This window comes from Lepus europaeus, chromosome 7 (genome assembly GCF_033115175.1).
Source record: "Lepus europaeus isolate LE1 chromosome 7, mLepTim1.pri, whole genome shotgun sequence".
NCBI lineage: Eukaryota > Metazoa > Chordata > Mammalia > Lagomorpha > Leporidae > Lepus > Lepus europaeus.
The window spans coordinates 65,104,792-65,117,764 of NC_084833.1; the positions used below are offsets into that span (position 1 = coordinate 65,104,792).

At 46.6% G+C, this 12,973-nt stretch overlaps 1 protein-coding gene across 3 annotated transcripts in view; it reads left to right on the forward strand.

The window, feature by feature from the left end:
• The first annotated feature begins 658 nt into the window (after positions 1-658).
• UVRAG (UV radiation resistance associated) overlaps positions 659-12,973 on the forward strand; it is a 322,825-nt gene continuing 310,510 nt past the window's right edge. For 2 of the 3 annotated variants that reach the window (XM_062196732.1, XM_062196733.1), the window contains exon 1: positions 1,756-2,051. In XM_062196732.1, the coding sequence (XP_062052716.1) occupies positions 1,935-2,051 (117 nt within the window). In that variant the 5' untranslated portion in view covers positions 1,756-1,934. Of the gene's footprint in view, positions 750-1,755; positions 2,052-12,973 lie in introns of those variants that run through there. The other variant, XM_062196734.1, reaches the window with a different exon arrangement.

The window sequence follows — 12,973 nt, forward strand, 5'->3', positions numbered from 1 at the left end:
CTCAGGAAATAAACACAGCCTAGAAACAGAGTATGTCTTCTGTGAAATTCCACCAGATCTTGGCACCACATGAGTGGAACCAGAGATTTGGGATTTTCCCAAGGACTCCCTCTCAACCAACACCTGCCCACACACTGCAGGCCCCAGCCATGTGGAACCACTCAGTGTCTGGGAGGAGGAGGGGCCCACGTGACAGCCATGTGACCCAGCTCCCTATCAGCTCTGCCCTGTTTTTCAGGCTTCTGAGCAGCATAGCGAGATAGCGTGTTTATTTACATTAAATGTTTTAAACGCCACTATTATATGCCAGGTCCTGCACTTTACAAACGTCGAGTTCACCCCACGGCCACCCCTTTCCTATTTTACAGATGGAAAAAGTGAAGCTGAGTGGGAGCTGACTTGGCCAGGGACACTCAGCCAGGAAGTGGCAAAGCCCAGATTCCAAAGGGGCCCTGTGCGTCTGAGTCTAAAACACGGTGTTCTCTCTGCTACGTCAGTCCCTAGGTGGTGGAGCAATGCACAGTCTATGGGGAGAACGGCAGATCAATAGCCTGCAGGATGACTCAGCGCTGTTTATTATAGAAGCGATCGCCCCAGACACACACTGTCATTATGTTCAAAGACGTCTGCATGGAAGAGGTGGCATTTGAGCTGGGGCCTTCACTTAAACTTCCTGATTCTCTTCTCCGCGAAGCGCTGGGAATCTGGAGATGAATCGCACAAGGTCCTTTTGCTTGAGGAATTTACAAGTATGTGTGTGGGGGTGGGATGGGACGGGAGGGGGAATGGCGGGGGAGGGTGCGGGGAGGGGCGGGGGCCGGCGGGACGCCAGTGGGTATTGAGGAGGGAGGGTCGGCTGCCCGTCTGTGTTACACACCTGGTAAGACAATGCACTATCTGGAATAGTCAGCTCTACGGCAGCGGGAAGGTTCCGAACGCAGGGTCCCAGGAGAAGTCTTCTGAAAGTGGGAGACCTGGCCCAGCTGCGCTTTGGTGGGTTAGTAAGCGGCACTCAGGACAAGAAAAGCAGCAAAGGCTTTCTAGGGACGGCGTAAGTAACCCCTCGCGGAGGTGACCCAGCGCCCCGGGGCGTCAGGCACACCTTGCAGCTCAGCGGACTAGGTCGTGGACTGCGAGGCGAGGCGTGGACTTGCGGGTCGGAGTGGGTCGCCGGAGAGCGGGTCTTCCGCCGGGTTTCCCGTCCACACCCGCACGTTGATGAGGACACCTCGACGAAGGGCTGCCATAGGGGCCTTCGAGGGGCCGACCAGCAATCGCCACCCTATGGGCGCCGAGCGGGACCCGCCCTCCGCCGAAGCCGGTTACCACAGCAACTAGGTTAGGGCGGAAGTGGCTCCGAATACCGAGTCTCACTATCAGGTGACTCTAGCCTTCTGCACGTGACAGCGGAGCCCAGGCGCGCGCTCTGCCTAATCGGGACCCCGCCCCTCCATCCCTTTACTGACAATTGATGGCGGTCTAGAGCAATGGCCCTTGCGGCTCCGCCAGGAGACTCCGCCCCATGGTAGTGAAACAACCAATTAGACTAGCACATAAAGAAGCACCGCCCCAGGTTTCACTCCGATTTGACAGACGCAATTGAGGCCATCCTCAAGTTCCTCCGCCCCCAGTCCATTCCGGAGGCGACGGACAGACCTTCTATCCAATAGCGCGCCCCGTGGCCCTCGTTGGGTCCCGCCCCTAAGAGGAATGAACCAATGAGCGGGCCAGGACTGTGCCGGGTGGAGGGGTTGCACTGCGGTAATATGGCTCTTCCTTAGCCAGCGGCGGCGGCGGCCAGCGGGGAGCTAGAACAGCCCTGCCTCTCGGGTGGCTGGTTTCTAGGCTGCAGGGGCGCGACAGATCGTGGCTAGGAGGCGGCGGCGGATGCCGGAGGAGCGCCTGCCCCGCCGCTTGGCGGCCCCCGAGTCGAGATGAGCGCCTCGGCGTTGGTCGGAGGCCCGGTCCCCCCGCCGCCCCCGGGCCCGGCCGCCGCGCTGCCGCCCGGTGCCGCCGCGCGGGCCCTGCATGTGGAGCTGCCGTCTCAGCAGGTAAGCTCGCGGCGCCTGGAGGCACGGGAGAGGCCCGCGCGGAGAGCCTGCGGGCTCCGGGAGACGCGGAGAAGTGGCGCGGAGAGCTCGCGGGACAGAGGGCGGCTGTTGGGGGGTCTTGGGAGGGGACGTCCAGTGATGGCCGAGCCCCTGGGAGATCCCCGCGTCCTGGGAGAAGCCCGTTACCTGAGATGGGCTTGCGAGGAGTCAGGCGGAGAGCCTGGGGAACTCCCGGGGTCCCAGTGCGAGGCCGCCTGGCCCCGGGAGCGAGCCGGGAATTCCCTTGCGCAGACCCTCGGGAAGCCCGGGTGGCGCCGGGCACCGAGAGCGCTCGCCCTTTCTCCGTCGGTGCTGTGGCGCGGGGCCGGCGTTAGCTGTGAACGTCCCCTTTTGATGAAGTACTCCCCTCGGCCCCTCAGAGAAATGTGTTTGGGACCTTGGGGTTTCCTTCCCAATTAGTTGGGAAGACTTTCCCCTGCTTCTTCCCTCCGATGAGTGGCTGTGGGAGGAGGGTTTGATGGATGTGCTCATGTCTTCCCCACTTCTTTAGCAAGGGCTCTGAGAGCTTCTTGCAGGGCGCTAAGAGGGAACTGTGAATTTGGGGGCCCGAGAAAGTTCTTTGTGCCGCCCACGTATCTCTAGAGCCCCCCCCCCCCTTCTGTCAGTTGCTCTCCCTCTCTCTCCCAGGGAGAGACTTTGGAGGAATCATGGCATTAGAGTTAAAATACCTTTCATCCTCTCCATTCCTCCTTCCTGGAAGACCTAAGCGAAACTGATAGTCCTTGAGAACTTAGCGTGCTGGATTTGCGCAAAGTGCTCCATGGCCTCGGGTTCCGGGAGCCCTTTCAACTCCAAGAGATGGCTATTGCTGGCATCTTCATTTTACCATGGAGGAGACTGAGGCTTGTCCAGAGCCTTGCACTTGGTGTTGTTGGGGCTGGATTGCAGAATCCAGCGTCTGACTTTGTACGGTGGTTTGCTTGAGACTTGAGCAACCTTTTCTCCACTACCTTCACACCCTGTCTCCTATTTTCTATCCCTGCTCATGGGACTTAGGAAAGATTCATAAAGAGGCAAGCAGAGGTTTGAGGAGACAGTGCATGAGAAATGGAAGGGATTTAGGAAAGGAGTTTAGGGACTCGAGGAAGAGAGGAGTGGAGTAATATCCACAGTGGTGGCTTTTGGTAGGGATGCAGAGTTGTTTGAAGAAGCAAGGGCTGTTTGTGTGGTAGAACAGGGTCTAAAAGACGGCGGTGGCAGGTGCACGGGTTTTGTGGCGCTGTTGGGCAGGGAGTTTGTGGGTAGTGAGGTCTGGGTTGTATCGTGAGGTCCCCGGAGAGGAAAGGTCTGGCTGGGGAGACTACCTTGCAATGAGCATTCATGTGGATTTTCATCTGTGTGGGAGGGGAGATACTGGGGAAGGCCATAGTGGGCACTGTTGGAAACAGCCTGGAAAAATTCTAGGGAGTTGGGGGGGGGGCAAGAAGGTTTTGGTTTGGGGGAGAACATGTGGGAGTAGGAAGGAGAAGGCATCCTTTATTTCAGAGAGCTTGTTCACAGTTTAACACTGGGGGAAATAATCCAAACAAACTGTCCGTGGAATAACTTAACTGCATTTGTTGGCGTTTGTCAAGTTTCTGGATTGGTGCCGAGGGATATATAGTGGCTTAAGTGTGTAGCGAATGCTCTGTGAGTGCTGACTATGCTATTTACAGCTTTCTGGGGGTGTCATCCTTCTCGAATTCTTGGAAGGCAGCCTGTGTAACAAAACACTTTGACTTTTGTCTTTGGCATTAATGTAGTTTTCTGGGTCAAAATGCTTAGATTTTTAGGGTTTAAGTGTATAATATTAAGAAGGTGAACACCTGTGGAAGTGTTATTTGTATGAAGCCCACAGGTTGTTAGTATCCAGCTTGATGAACTGTCACAGAGTGAACACAGTTATGTAACTACTACCCAGATTAAGAAATACGAAATTATTAACATCTCAGAAGGCCTCCTTATGTTCTCTCCCATGTTTGCCTTTCCATTCTCTCTGAAGGAACCTCTTTTCTGATTTCTAGTGGAGATGAGTTTTTGCCTTTCTTGAACTATATATTAATGGGATTGTGCAAAATGTTTCTTTTTCCCCCGTCTATTTTCTTTCATTGAGTATTGTTTTAGAGAGTCACAAGATATGTGTATAGAAAAGCTTTTTCCTGCACTTTAATTTGTTGTCTTTTTTTGCCTATTAATTTTGAAAAAGTTCAAAGGTTTAAATAAATTTGAAAGCCAGTTATTCACTTTCTTTTAAATAACACTTTGAAATTTGTACATTCTGATACATCCCATGATAATAGGCAAGTTGGCAATGTTTCTAAACAAACTCGTTGGTTTAAGATTTCTACCATGAAGTTGATTATTTCAAAGTGTGGATTCAGGAGTTCCTCAGCCTACTTCTAGGGCAGTTTCTCAGCCTTGGCACTGTTGACTTTTTGGGAGTTGGGGGAGGCTATATGATGTTTATCCATGTTCCTAGCCTCTGCCCACAAGATACCAGTAACTGTTCTTTCCCAGTGCTGACAATCAAGAATGTGTTCATTGAGTGGGCTTTTGGCTCAGTAGTTAAGTCACCACTTGGGACATCTGCATCCCATATTGGAGTGCTTGGGTTCTACTCCTGGTTACTCTACTTCCCAGCCAGCTTCCTGCTAATATGTACCTTGGGAGGCAGCAGAAGATGGCTCAAGTACTTGGATCCCTGCCACCTATGTGGGAGACTCAGACTGGTTCTGGCTCAGATCTGGCACAGCCCTGTTGTGGGCATTTGGGGAGCGAACCATGATAGATACATATAAAGATAGGTAGAAGGAAAGAAAGATCTTTCTCTGGATATCTGTCTCTGTTGTCTCACTTCCCAGATGGCTGCAGCAGGCAGGTCTGGGGCATTCCAAAGCCAGTAGCCAAGAACTCCATCCTGGTCTCCCACATATGTGGCAGGGGTCCAGGTACTTCCCAGGCTCATTAGCAGGAGGCTGGAATGGAAGCAGAGCAGCTGAGACTTGAACTGTCACTCTGATACAGGACGCTGGCATTGCATGCACTGGCTTACCCCACTGTGCCTCTAGGTTGACCCTGAGAAGCTTTGTTCTAAGGTATTTGTTTATTTTAGAATAGAGTATTCCTGCTATTATTTATTCATTTATTACAATCTTTGTTTAAGTCCTATGGTTCTAAAAGTGGCTGTAATTTTCAAAATTTTAATTTACTATATAACATTAATTCCAAAAGTTGGATTCCTCCTGTCCCAATTGCCACCAGCAAAAGGCTTGTTTTTGCTCAAAGAAAGCCCACAAGCCATGTATAAGACCCAATCTGTTGTATTTTCATTCACTTACCTTAAAAAAGTTAAGCCTGCATAACTCCTGAACCTTTTACCAAATGAGTACTAACTATAGTCCATATAAGATCCTTGACCATGCTAAATGGAATGATTGTTTAATATTTGGCTCCTTTTGCTTCTGTGTAATCTCAGTTTAAATGTGAACTACTCATACATCTTTTTAAAAAAAGATTTACTTTGGGTCCAGTGCTATGGCTTAGTAGCTTAAGCCTCCGCCTGTGGTGCCTGCATTCCATATGAGTGCCAGTTCCTATCCTGGCTGCTTCACTTCCTATCCAGCTCTCTGCTGTGGCCTGGGAAAGCAGTAGAAGATGGCCTAAGTGTTCTGGCCCCTGCACCATATGGGAAAACTGGCCCTTGGCTTTGGATTGGCTCGGCTCTGGCAGTTGCAGCCATTTGGGGAGTGAACTAGCAGATAGAAGACCTCTCTCTTTGTAACTCTGCTTCTCAAATAAATAAATTTTTTTTTTTTTTTTAAGATTTGTTTATTTGAAAGAAGTAGGGGGCAGGGGGAGATGGAGAGAGAGAGAGAGAGATCTTCCATCTGTTGGTTCACTCCCCAAATGTTCACAACCTGCCAAGGCTGGAGCCAGGAGCTTGATCTAGGTCTCCCATGTGGGTGCAGGGATCCAAGAACTTGGGCCATCCTCTGCTACTTTCCCAGGCGCATTAGCTGGGACTAGAACCAGTGCCCATATGAGATGCAGGCATTGCAGTCAGCGGCTTTACCTGCTGTGCCACAATGCTGGCCCCACTTATACATTTTGAAGACTGCTATTGTTCTTTAAGTTTTGTTGAAGTTTGTAATTAGCTAATGAACGCATGTAGACTAATCTGAAGCATCATTTTCTTCACACCCTAAGATGGAGGAGTCTGCACATAAAAATGTGTGTTTTGTGGTAGATGCACTTAATATGTACTTAAAAGCTTAACTGACAGATTTCTTTTCTCCCCAAAGACTTCCTCACTGGAGTAAAACCTAGCTACATTTCTCAGATAGGGCTCTGGAGGCTTTTTAATGATTATTTAGTGACTTTTTTTTTTTCTTAAAGATTTATTTATTTATTTGGAAGGCAGAGTTACAGAGAGGCAGAGGCAGAGAGACAGAGAGAGGTCTTCCATCTGCTCGTTCACTTCCCAGATGAGAGCAACAGCTGGAGCTGTGCCGGTCTGAAGCCAGGAGCCAGGAGCTTCTTCCAGGTCTCCCACATGGGTGCAGGGCCCAAGGACTTGGGCTGTCTTCTACTGCTTTTCCAGGCCACAGCAGAGAGCTAGATTGGAAGTGGAGCAGCTGGGACTCGAACCATTGCCCATATAGGATGCCGGCACTGCAGGTGGCGGCTTTAACCGCTATGCCACAGTGCTGGTGCCCCCTCTCCCCCCTTTTTAATCTTGTTTGTTTATTTTCATTTTATTTCAAAGAAAGAGACAGAGAGAGATAAATAGAAAGAGATTTTCAATTTGCTGGTTCATTCCCTAAATGCCTACAACAGCCAGGGCTGAGCCAGGCCCAAACCAAGGGTCCGGAACTCAATTTGAATCTCTTCCATGGGTGGCAGGAACCTAAGTGTTGAAACCATCATCTGCTGCCTCCTGGGGTGCACCTTAAGAGGAAGCTGAGTTGGAAGCAGAGTGGCTGGGACTTGAACTGGGCACTTTGATATGGGATGTTGCCATCCCTGGCAGCCAGCCAGATGCCTGCTCCTAATGACATTTTTTGGAAGTTACATGTTCCTTTAAGACTTCAATAAAAACTATGGACTCTTTCATATATAAAGAACACACAATTTTGCGTGCAGATTTGGTTCTCTTGAAGCATCCACAAAAAACCTCAGATAAAGTGTCCACCTGGTTTAATTCCTTTAAAAATTTCAGAAATTTTGTGATGTATTATTTTTTTCCTGAATTGAGTTTCCCATTTCAGTACATATATACCTATCATTGCATAATAATCCTCAATGATGTTTATGTAACACTGTGTAAATGAACTTTTGGACTGTTTCCAGTTTTTCTGTGTTACATATTTACAATGAATATCAATATGCAGGTTTTTTTTTTTTTTAAAGATTTATTTACTTATTTGAAAGGCAGAGTTAGAGGCAGGCGGTATTTTCTTTATGTATACATTTACTAATATTTTTTGTCACATAAATTTTGAGCAGTGAAATCACTCAAATGATATATAACTTTAGAAGATATTGGAGGAGCCAGCGTTGTGGCACAATAGGTTAATCCTCTGCCTGTGGCATCCCATATGGGCGCTGGTTCTAGTCCCGACTGCTCATCTTCAGATCCAGCACTCTGCTATGGCCTGGAAGAACATTAGAAGATGGCCCAAGCACCTGGGCCCCTACATCTGCATGGGAGACCTGGAGGAAGATCCTGCCTCCTGGCTCCTGGCTCCTGGCTTCAGATTGGCTCAACTCTGGCCGTTGTGGCTATTTGGGGGAGTGAACAGGCGGGTGGAAGACCTTTCTCTTTATCTCTCTGTGTCTATCTGTAACACTCTACCTCTCAAATAATAAAAATATTTTTTAAAAGAAGATATTGGCAAGAAAGATATTGTTTTTCAAAAATGATATTCCTATTTATGCTACTGCCATCAAATAATGACAGGACCTGTTTCTCTATTTTGCCAACTTTATGATTGTGTTTTCTTAATGTTTTCAAATTAAGTGTATGTATATAGATTACACATACATGCACACATACACACACTAAGTAATACATTAATATGTGTATATGTTTTTGTTGTTTAAATGTATATATTTTAAATTGTTAGCTATATTTTAACAGCTTTTTTTATACCAGACACTATTGTAAGATTTTGATCTCATTTATCTTTATACAAACCTATGAGTTTGAATATCTTTGTATAGGTTTATTCATGTCCTTGACATTAATTTCTCTGCTTGTTTGCTCATACCTTTCATTGATTCAAAGAACATTTTTTCTTATCTTTTGCTTTGGGGAGAGGTAGGGTATATTTGGGCTATTAGTCTTTGAAATTCTTTCTCTCTAATTTAAAAGTCAGAGTTACAGAGAGAGGAAGGAAGAGACAGAGAGAGCTATCTTTCATCTGCCCGTTCACTTCCCAGATGGCCACAACAGCTGGGGCTGGGCCTGGGCCAGGCCAAAGCCAGGAGTCAGAAGCCTCTTCCAAGTCTCCTACATGAGTAACAGGGGCCCAAGTACGTGGGCCATCTTCCGCTGTTTTCCTAGGCACATTAGATGCTGGTGTCACAAGTGTCAGCTTTACTCTGCTTTGCCACAACATCAGCCTCTTAATAATTTTTAAGTGCGCAATTCAGTGGCATTAAGAACACTCTCAGGGGTGGGTGTTCGGCAGAGCTGTTAAGATGCTGCTTGGCATGCCTGCAAATCCCTATCAGACTGCCTAGCTTTGCTCTGAATTCCGGCTTCCTGCTATTGTGCACAGGTGATGCAGCAGGTGATGGCTCAAGTACTTGGGTCCCTGCCACATACATGGGAGATCCAGATTGAGGTCCCAGCTCCTGGCTTCAGCCTGGCCCAGCCCCGGCTGTTGTGGGCATTTCGGGGAGTGGACCATCATATGGAAGATCTTGCTTTCTCTCTGTTTCTATCTCTCTGCCTTTCAAATAATTAAGAAGAAGAAAAGAACATGCTCAATATTGTACAACCACCAGTGGTGTTCATTTCTGGGGCTTTTTCCAAATTCCAGATGGAAACTGTACCCAATAAACAATTGCCCATCCCACTCCCTGTCAATGAATCCCTGGTAAACTCTTCTACTTTCTGTTTCTATGAGTTGACTATTTCAGTATTTCAGTACCTCTAAAAAGTAGATTATATACAATGTTTGTCCTTTTGTGTCTTGGTTATTTCACTTAGCATAGTGTTTTCAAGGTTCATCCATGTTCTAGTATATGTTAGAATTTCATTTGTTTTTTCTTTTAAGAATGAATAATTCCATTGTATGTGTATACCACATTTTGTTTCTTCATTCATCTATTGAAGGAGCCTTAGGTTTTACCTGACAGCCATTTTCTGTGCCAGGATCCTGTTCTGACTACCACATTATATTGAGTTGTCCTATCTCCGTAGCCTCCTTTAAGCTGTGACGATTCCTTGGACTTTCTAAGATGATCTTGACAGTTTGAGTACTGAACTGATATTTTGTAGGATGACCTCCCCAAACTGGGATTAGGTTTTGTTTTTTTTCCTCATGATTATACTGGGTTGTGGGTTTTTGAGAGCAAGGCCTCAGAGGTAGTGCCATTTTCATCTTTAATCAAGTGTGTATACTATTAGCATGATATATCACTATTGATGTTAAACTTTTATCTTCACCAGCTGAAGTAGTATATGATAGTAGGGTTTATCCTCACACACCAGGCAGTTCTTCAGTGGGTCTTGATAGGGTACCCTATAATTCATTTCAGTTGAGACTGTCTACCTGGAGTTAGCATCAGATTCTACCAGCTAAAGGTTCATTCCCACAAGTCTACACGCCCCACCCCCGCCCCTTTGGATGCCAGTCTCAAGTCTGGGCCTTTGGAATAAATTGGAGGTTCCCACATTCCTTCTTCCATTCTGACCGTTTGCTAGAGTGGCTCAGAGGACTCAGGCAAGTTACTTTCTAGTACTTGAACATTTGCTGGCTCTTATGGTAAAGGATATGACAAAGGATGCAGGTGAACCGCTGTGTGGGACACATGCACAGAGGAGAGTTTGGGGGAAGTGGCTGGAGCTTCTGTGCCTCTGGGGTACCCACCTTTCCATGCTCAGTAATTCAGGGGATTTCCAAACCCTGTCGCTCTGGGATTTTTGTGGATGCTTCATCATGTAGGCACAATGATTGTTAGCTCAAGCTCCGGCCCCTTTTCCCTTCATGGAAGATGCGGAGTGGGCAAGGGGCTGTGAGCCAACGAAGAGTTGTTTCATTAGAACCGAATGTGTGCAGAACACTCAGGACATTCCCAAGGCTTAGGCATTCTGTGTCAGGAACCAGGCCTGCAGACCAACTATTAGAAGAAAAGATTCTTCTAGCACCCCTGTGCTCCAAAAATTACAAAGGTTGTAGGAACTGTGCTCCAGGAACTATGATGGAAGACCAGATATTTCTTAATTTCACAGGTTGCATTTGTTGGGTCCGCCTGCTGAACGATTCCTCTTTCCGCCTCACCCCTCTGCACTGTGCTCTCTGGAAAGAGATGACTATGCATAGCCCACACTGGAGGTCTTTGATTCCTGTTTGCTGTAGGTATTTACTCTTTGCAGGTTTCTGGTGAAAATTTTTATGTTACCTCAAAGTTCGGGACCATTATGCTTTGTTTTATTTACCATAGCACCTGCGTTAGCACTGTGCAACATTGTAGGGACTCAGTATATTTTTATTTTTCAGTTTTTTTTGTATATGATTTTTTCCTTTGAATAACTTTACAGCCTGAAGAATAAAAGGAAAGGCTAGATTCAGTGAGATTGAAACACAGTCAAGAAAAATGATAGAGGCACACAAGTAGATATAAAGCTTAATTTAGTTGTACATGATGTGTATGTCCCCTTTATGTGTCTGTGTTTATCCAGCATTCTAACTTTTGTTAATGTAATCATCTTCCTGCTATTTAAAAACAAAAAGCCTGTTTTGTTGTTAAGGCCACACAGAAAAAGCACTGTCTAGGGAACATATGCCCCCATACAGGTACATGCCTTGTACAGTTCATTCCTTCCACAAAAATTTATTAAAAAGAGAAGAAAGTAAATATAGTTGTATACCTGTAAAATAAGATGATGGCAAATTTTTTTTTTTTTTTTTTTTTTGTATTCAGGAGGCAGAGAGTGAGAAGGAGAGAGACAGATGGACATAGACAGATCTCTCTCATCAACTGGACTGAAGTTGAGAGCAGGGAACTAAATCCAGGTGTCCCATGTGGGAAGCAAAAACCCAGTTAGCTCAGCCATCATTGCTGACTTTTTTTTTTTTTTTTTTTTTTTACAGACAGAGTTAGAGAGAGAGAGAGAGACATAAAGGTCTTCATTTTTCCTTTGGTTCACCCCCAAATGGCCGCTATGGCTGGCATGCTGCGCCTATCTGAAGCCAGGAGCCAGGTGCTTCCTCGTGGTCTCCCATGCAGGTGCTGGGCCCAAGGACTTGGGCCATCCTCCACTGCCTTCCTCGGCCACAGCGGAGAGCTGGACTGGAAGAGGAGCAACTGGGACAGAATCCGGCTCCCCGACTGGGACTAGAACCCCGGGTCCGGTGCCACAGGCGGAGGATTAGCCTAGTGAGCAGTGGCGCCGGCCACATTGCTGACTCTTGGGGTCTGTATTATCCGGAAGATGGACAGGAGGGTCTGGGCCAGGACTGAACCCAGGCCCTGCGATATGGGATGTGGGCATCCAAACTGCTAGGCCAAATGCCCAGTCCTGGTGGCAGCTTTTGAGTTGCTTTGGCTCTTGTGAATAACACCAGATGTGGAAGCTTTGGAAATATAAGGAAGATATTAGCATCCTAAAGTTATTATTTTATGTAACAATGCCATTGAGAATTTAAGTTTTTTTATTGTTTGTTTCTTTGTTTTTCCTGTGAAAATACCTAGTTTTCGTTTGAAAGGAAAAGCTATATTCTTACTTAGTGTTTACTTTAAAATTTCTCCTCAGGATCACAATTCTTAGCTTTGTGGCAGAAAATTCAGAAGTGAAACTGACTGGAAATAGAGCAAGAGCAGAATTGAAACTAATAAGTTGGTTCTGAAGTGTGTAGTAAAATGAAAAAATACGAGATTTTCATAGTCTCCCAGTATGTATTTTTGAGAGCTGTATATTTTTACCTGTCACACCTATTATTGCTGGGGAGAAAAAGGTGTCATTTTTAGTGTCTGAAAGTGTGTACCTATAAACCAGAGGTGTTTTTAGAAAAATTAAAGTTATCTAGTTAAGATTTTACATTATGCTTTAGGTTTAATGCTATCCGTTATGCCTCCTACTGATAGAGTTAGCTTTTTCGATTCTTTATAGTGGATCAGTTCGTTTGTTTGTTTTCCTTAGCAGTTACAGGTAAGGTAGGCACACAGAAAACAGGAAGCTTGATATTGCAGTTGTTTTTATTCATGTTATACCTTGTTAGTTTGACACCACATAACCTTGTTTTCCATCTTATTATAAAATGGAAGCAGGAATTTTGAATCGTGGAATTTTACAGCTGCAAAACCTGAGGCCCTCAGAGGTCAGACTGTCTGTCCGGCCACAGACGTGGTGCGCCTGATCGTTCCTGCCCTCCAGGGTTTGGTGAGGAACACAGATTAGTTTAGCAGATCTGTGCGGAGCATCTTGCCGTTGCCGCTTGTGGCAGAGGGATGGCCAGCACTTGGTGAGCACTTGTGCTGTGCTTGGCTGGCTGTGTGCAGAGCTTGTTTCTTTTTGCTGGCTTTGGCACATTCGCCCCACAGCTTTGGGGATTTCAGGCCAGAATGGAAGTAGAGGAGCGGCAGTGTTTTGAACTTCTCTGTTAAGGGCAGACACTCAGATTCCACCCTTCCTCCCTGTGTGTGGTGTGCAT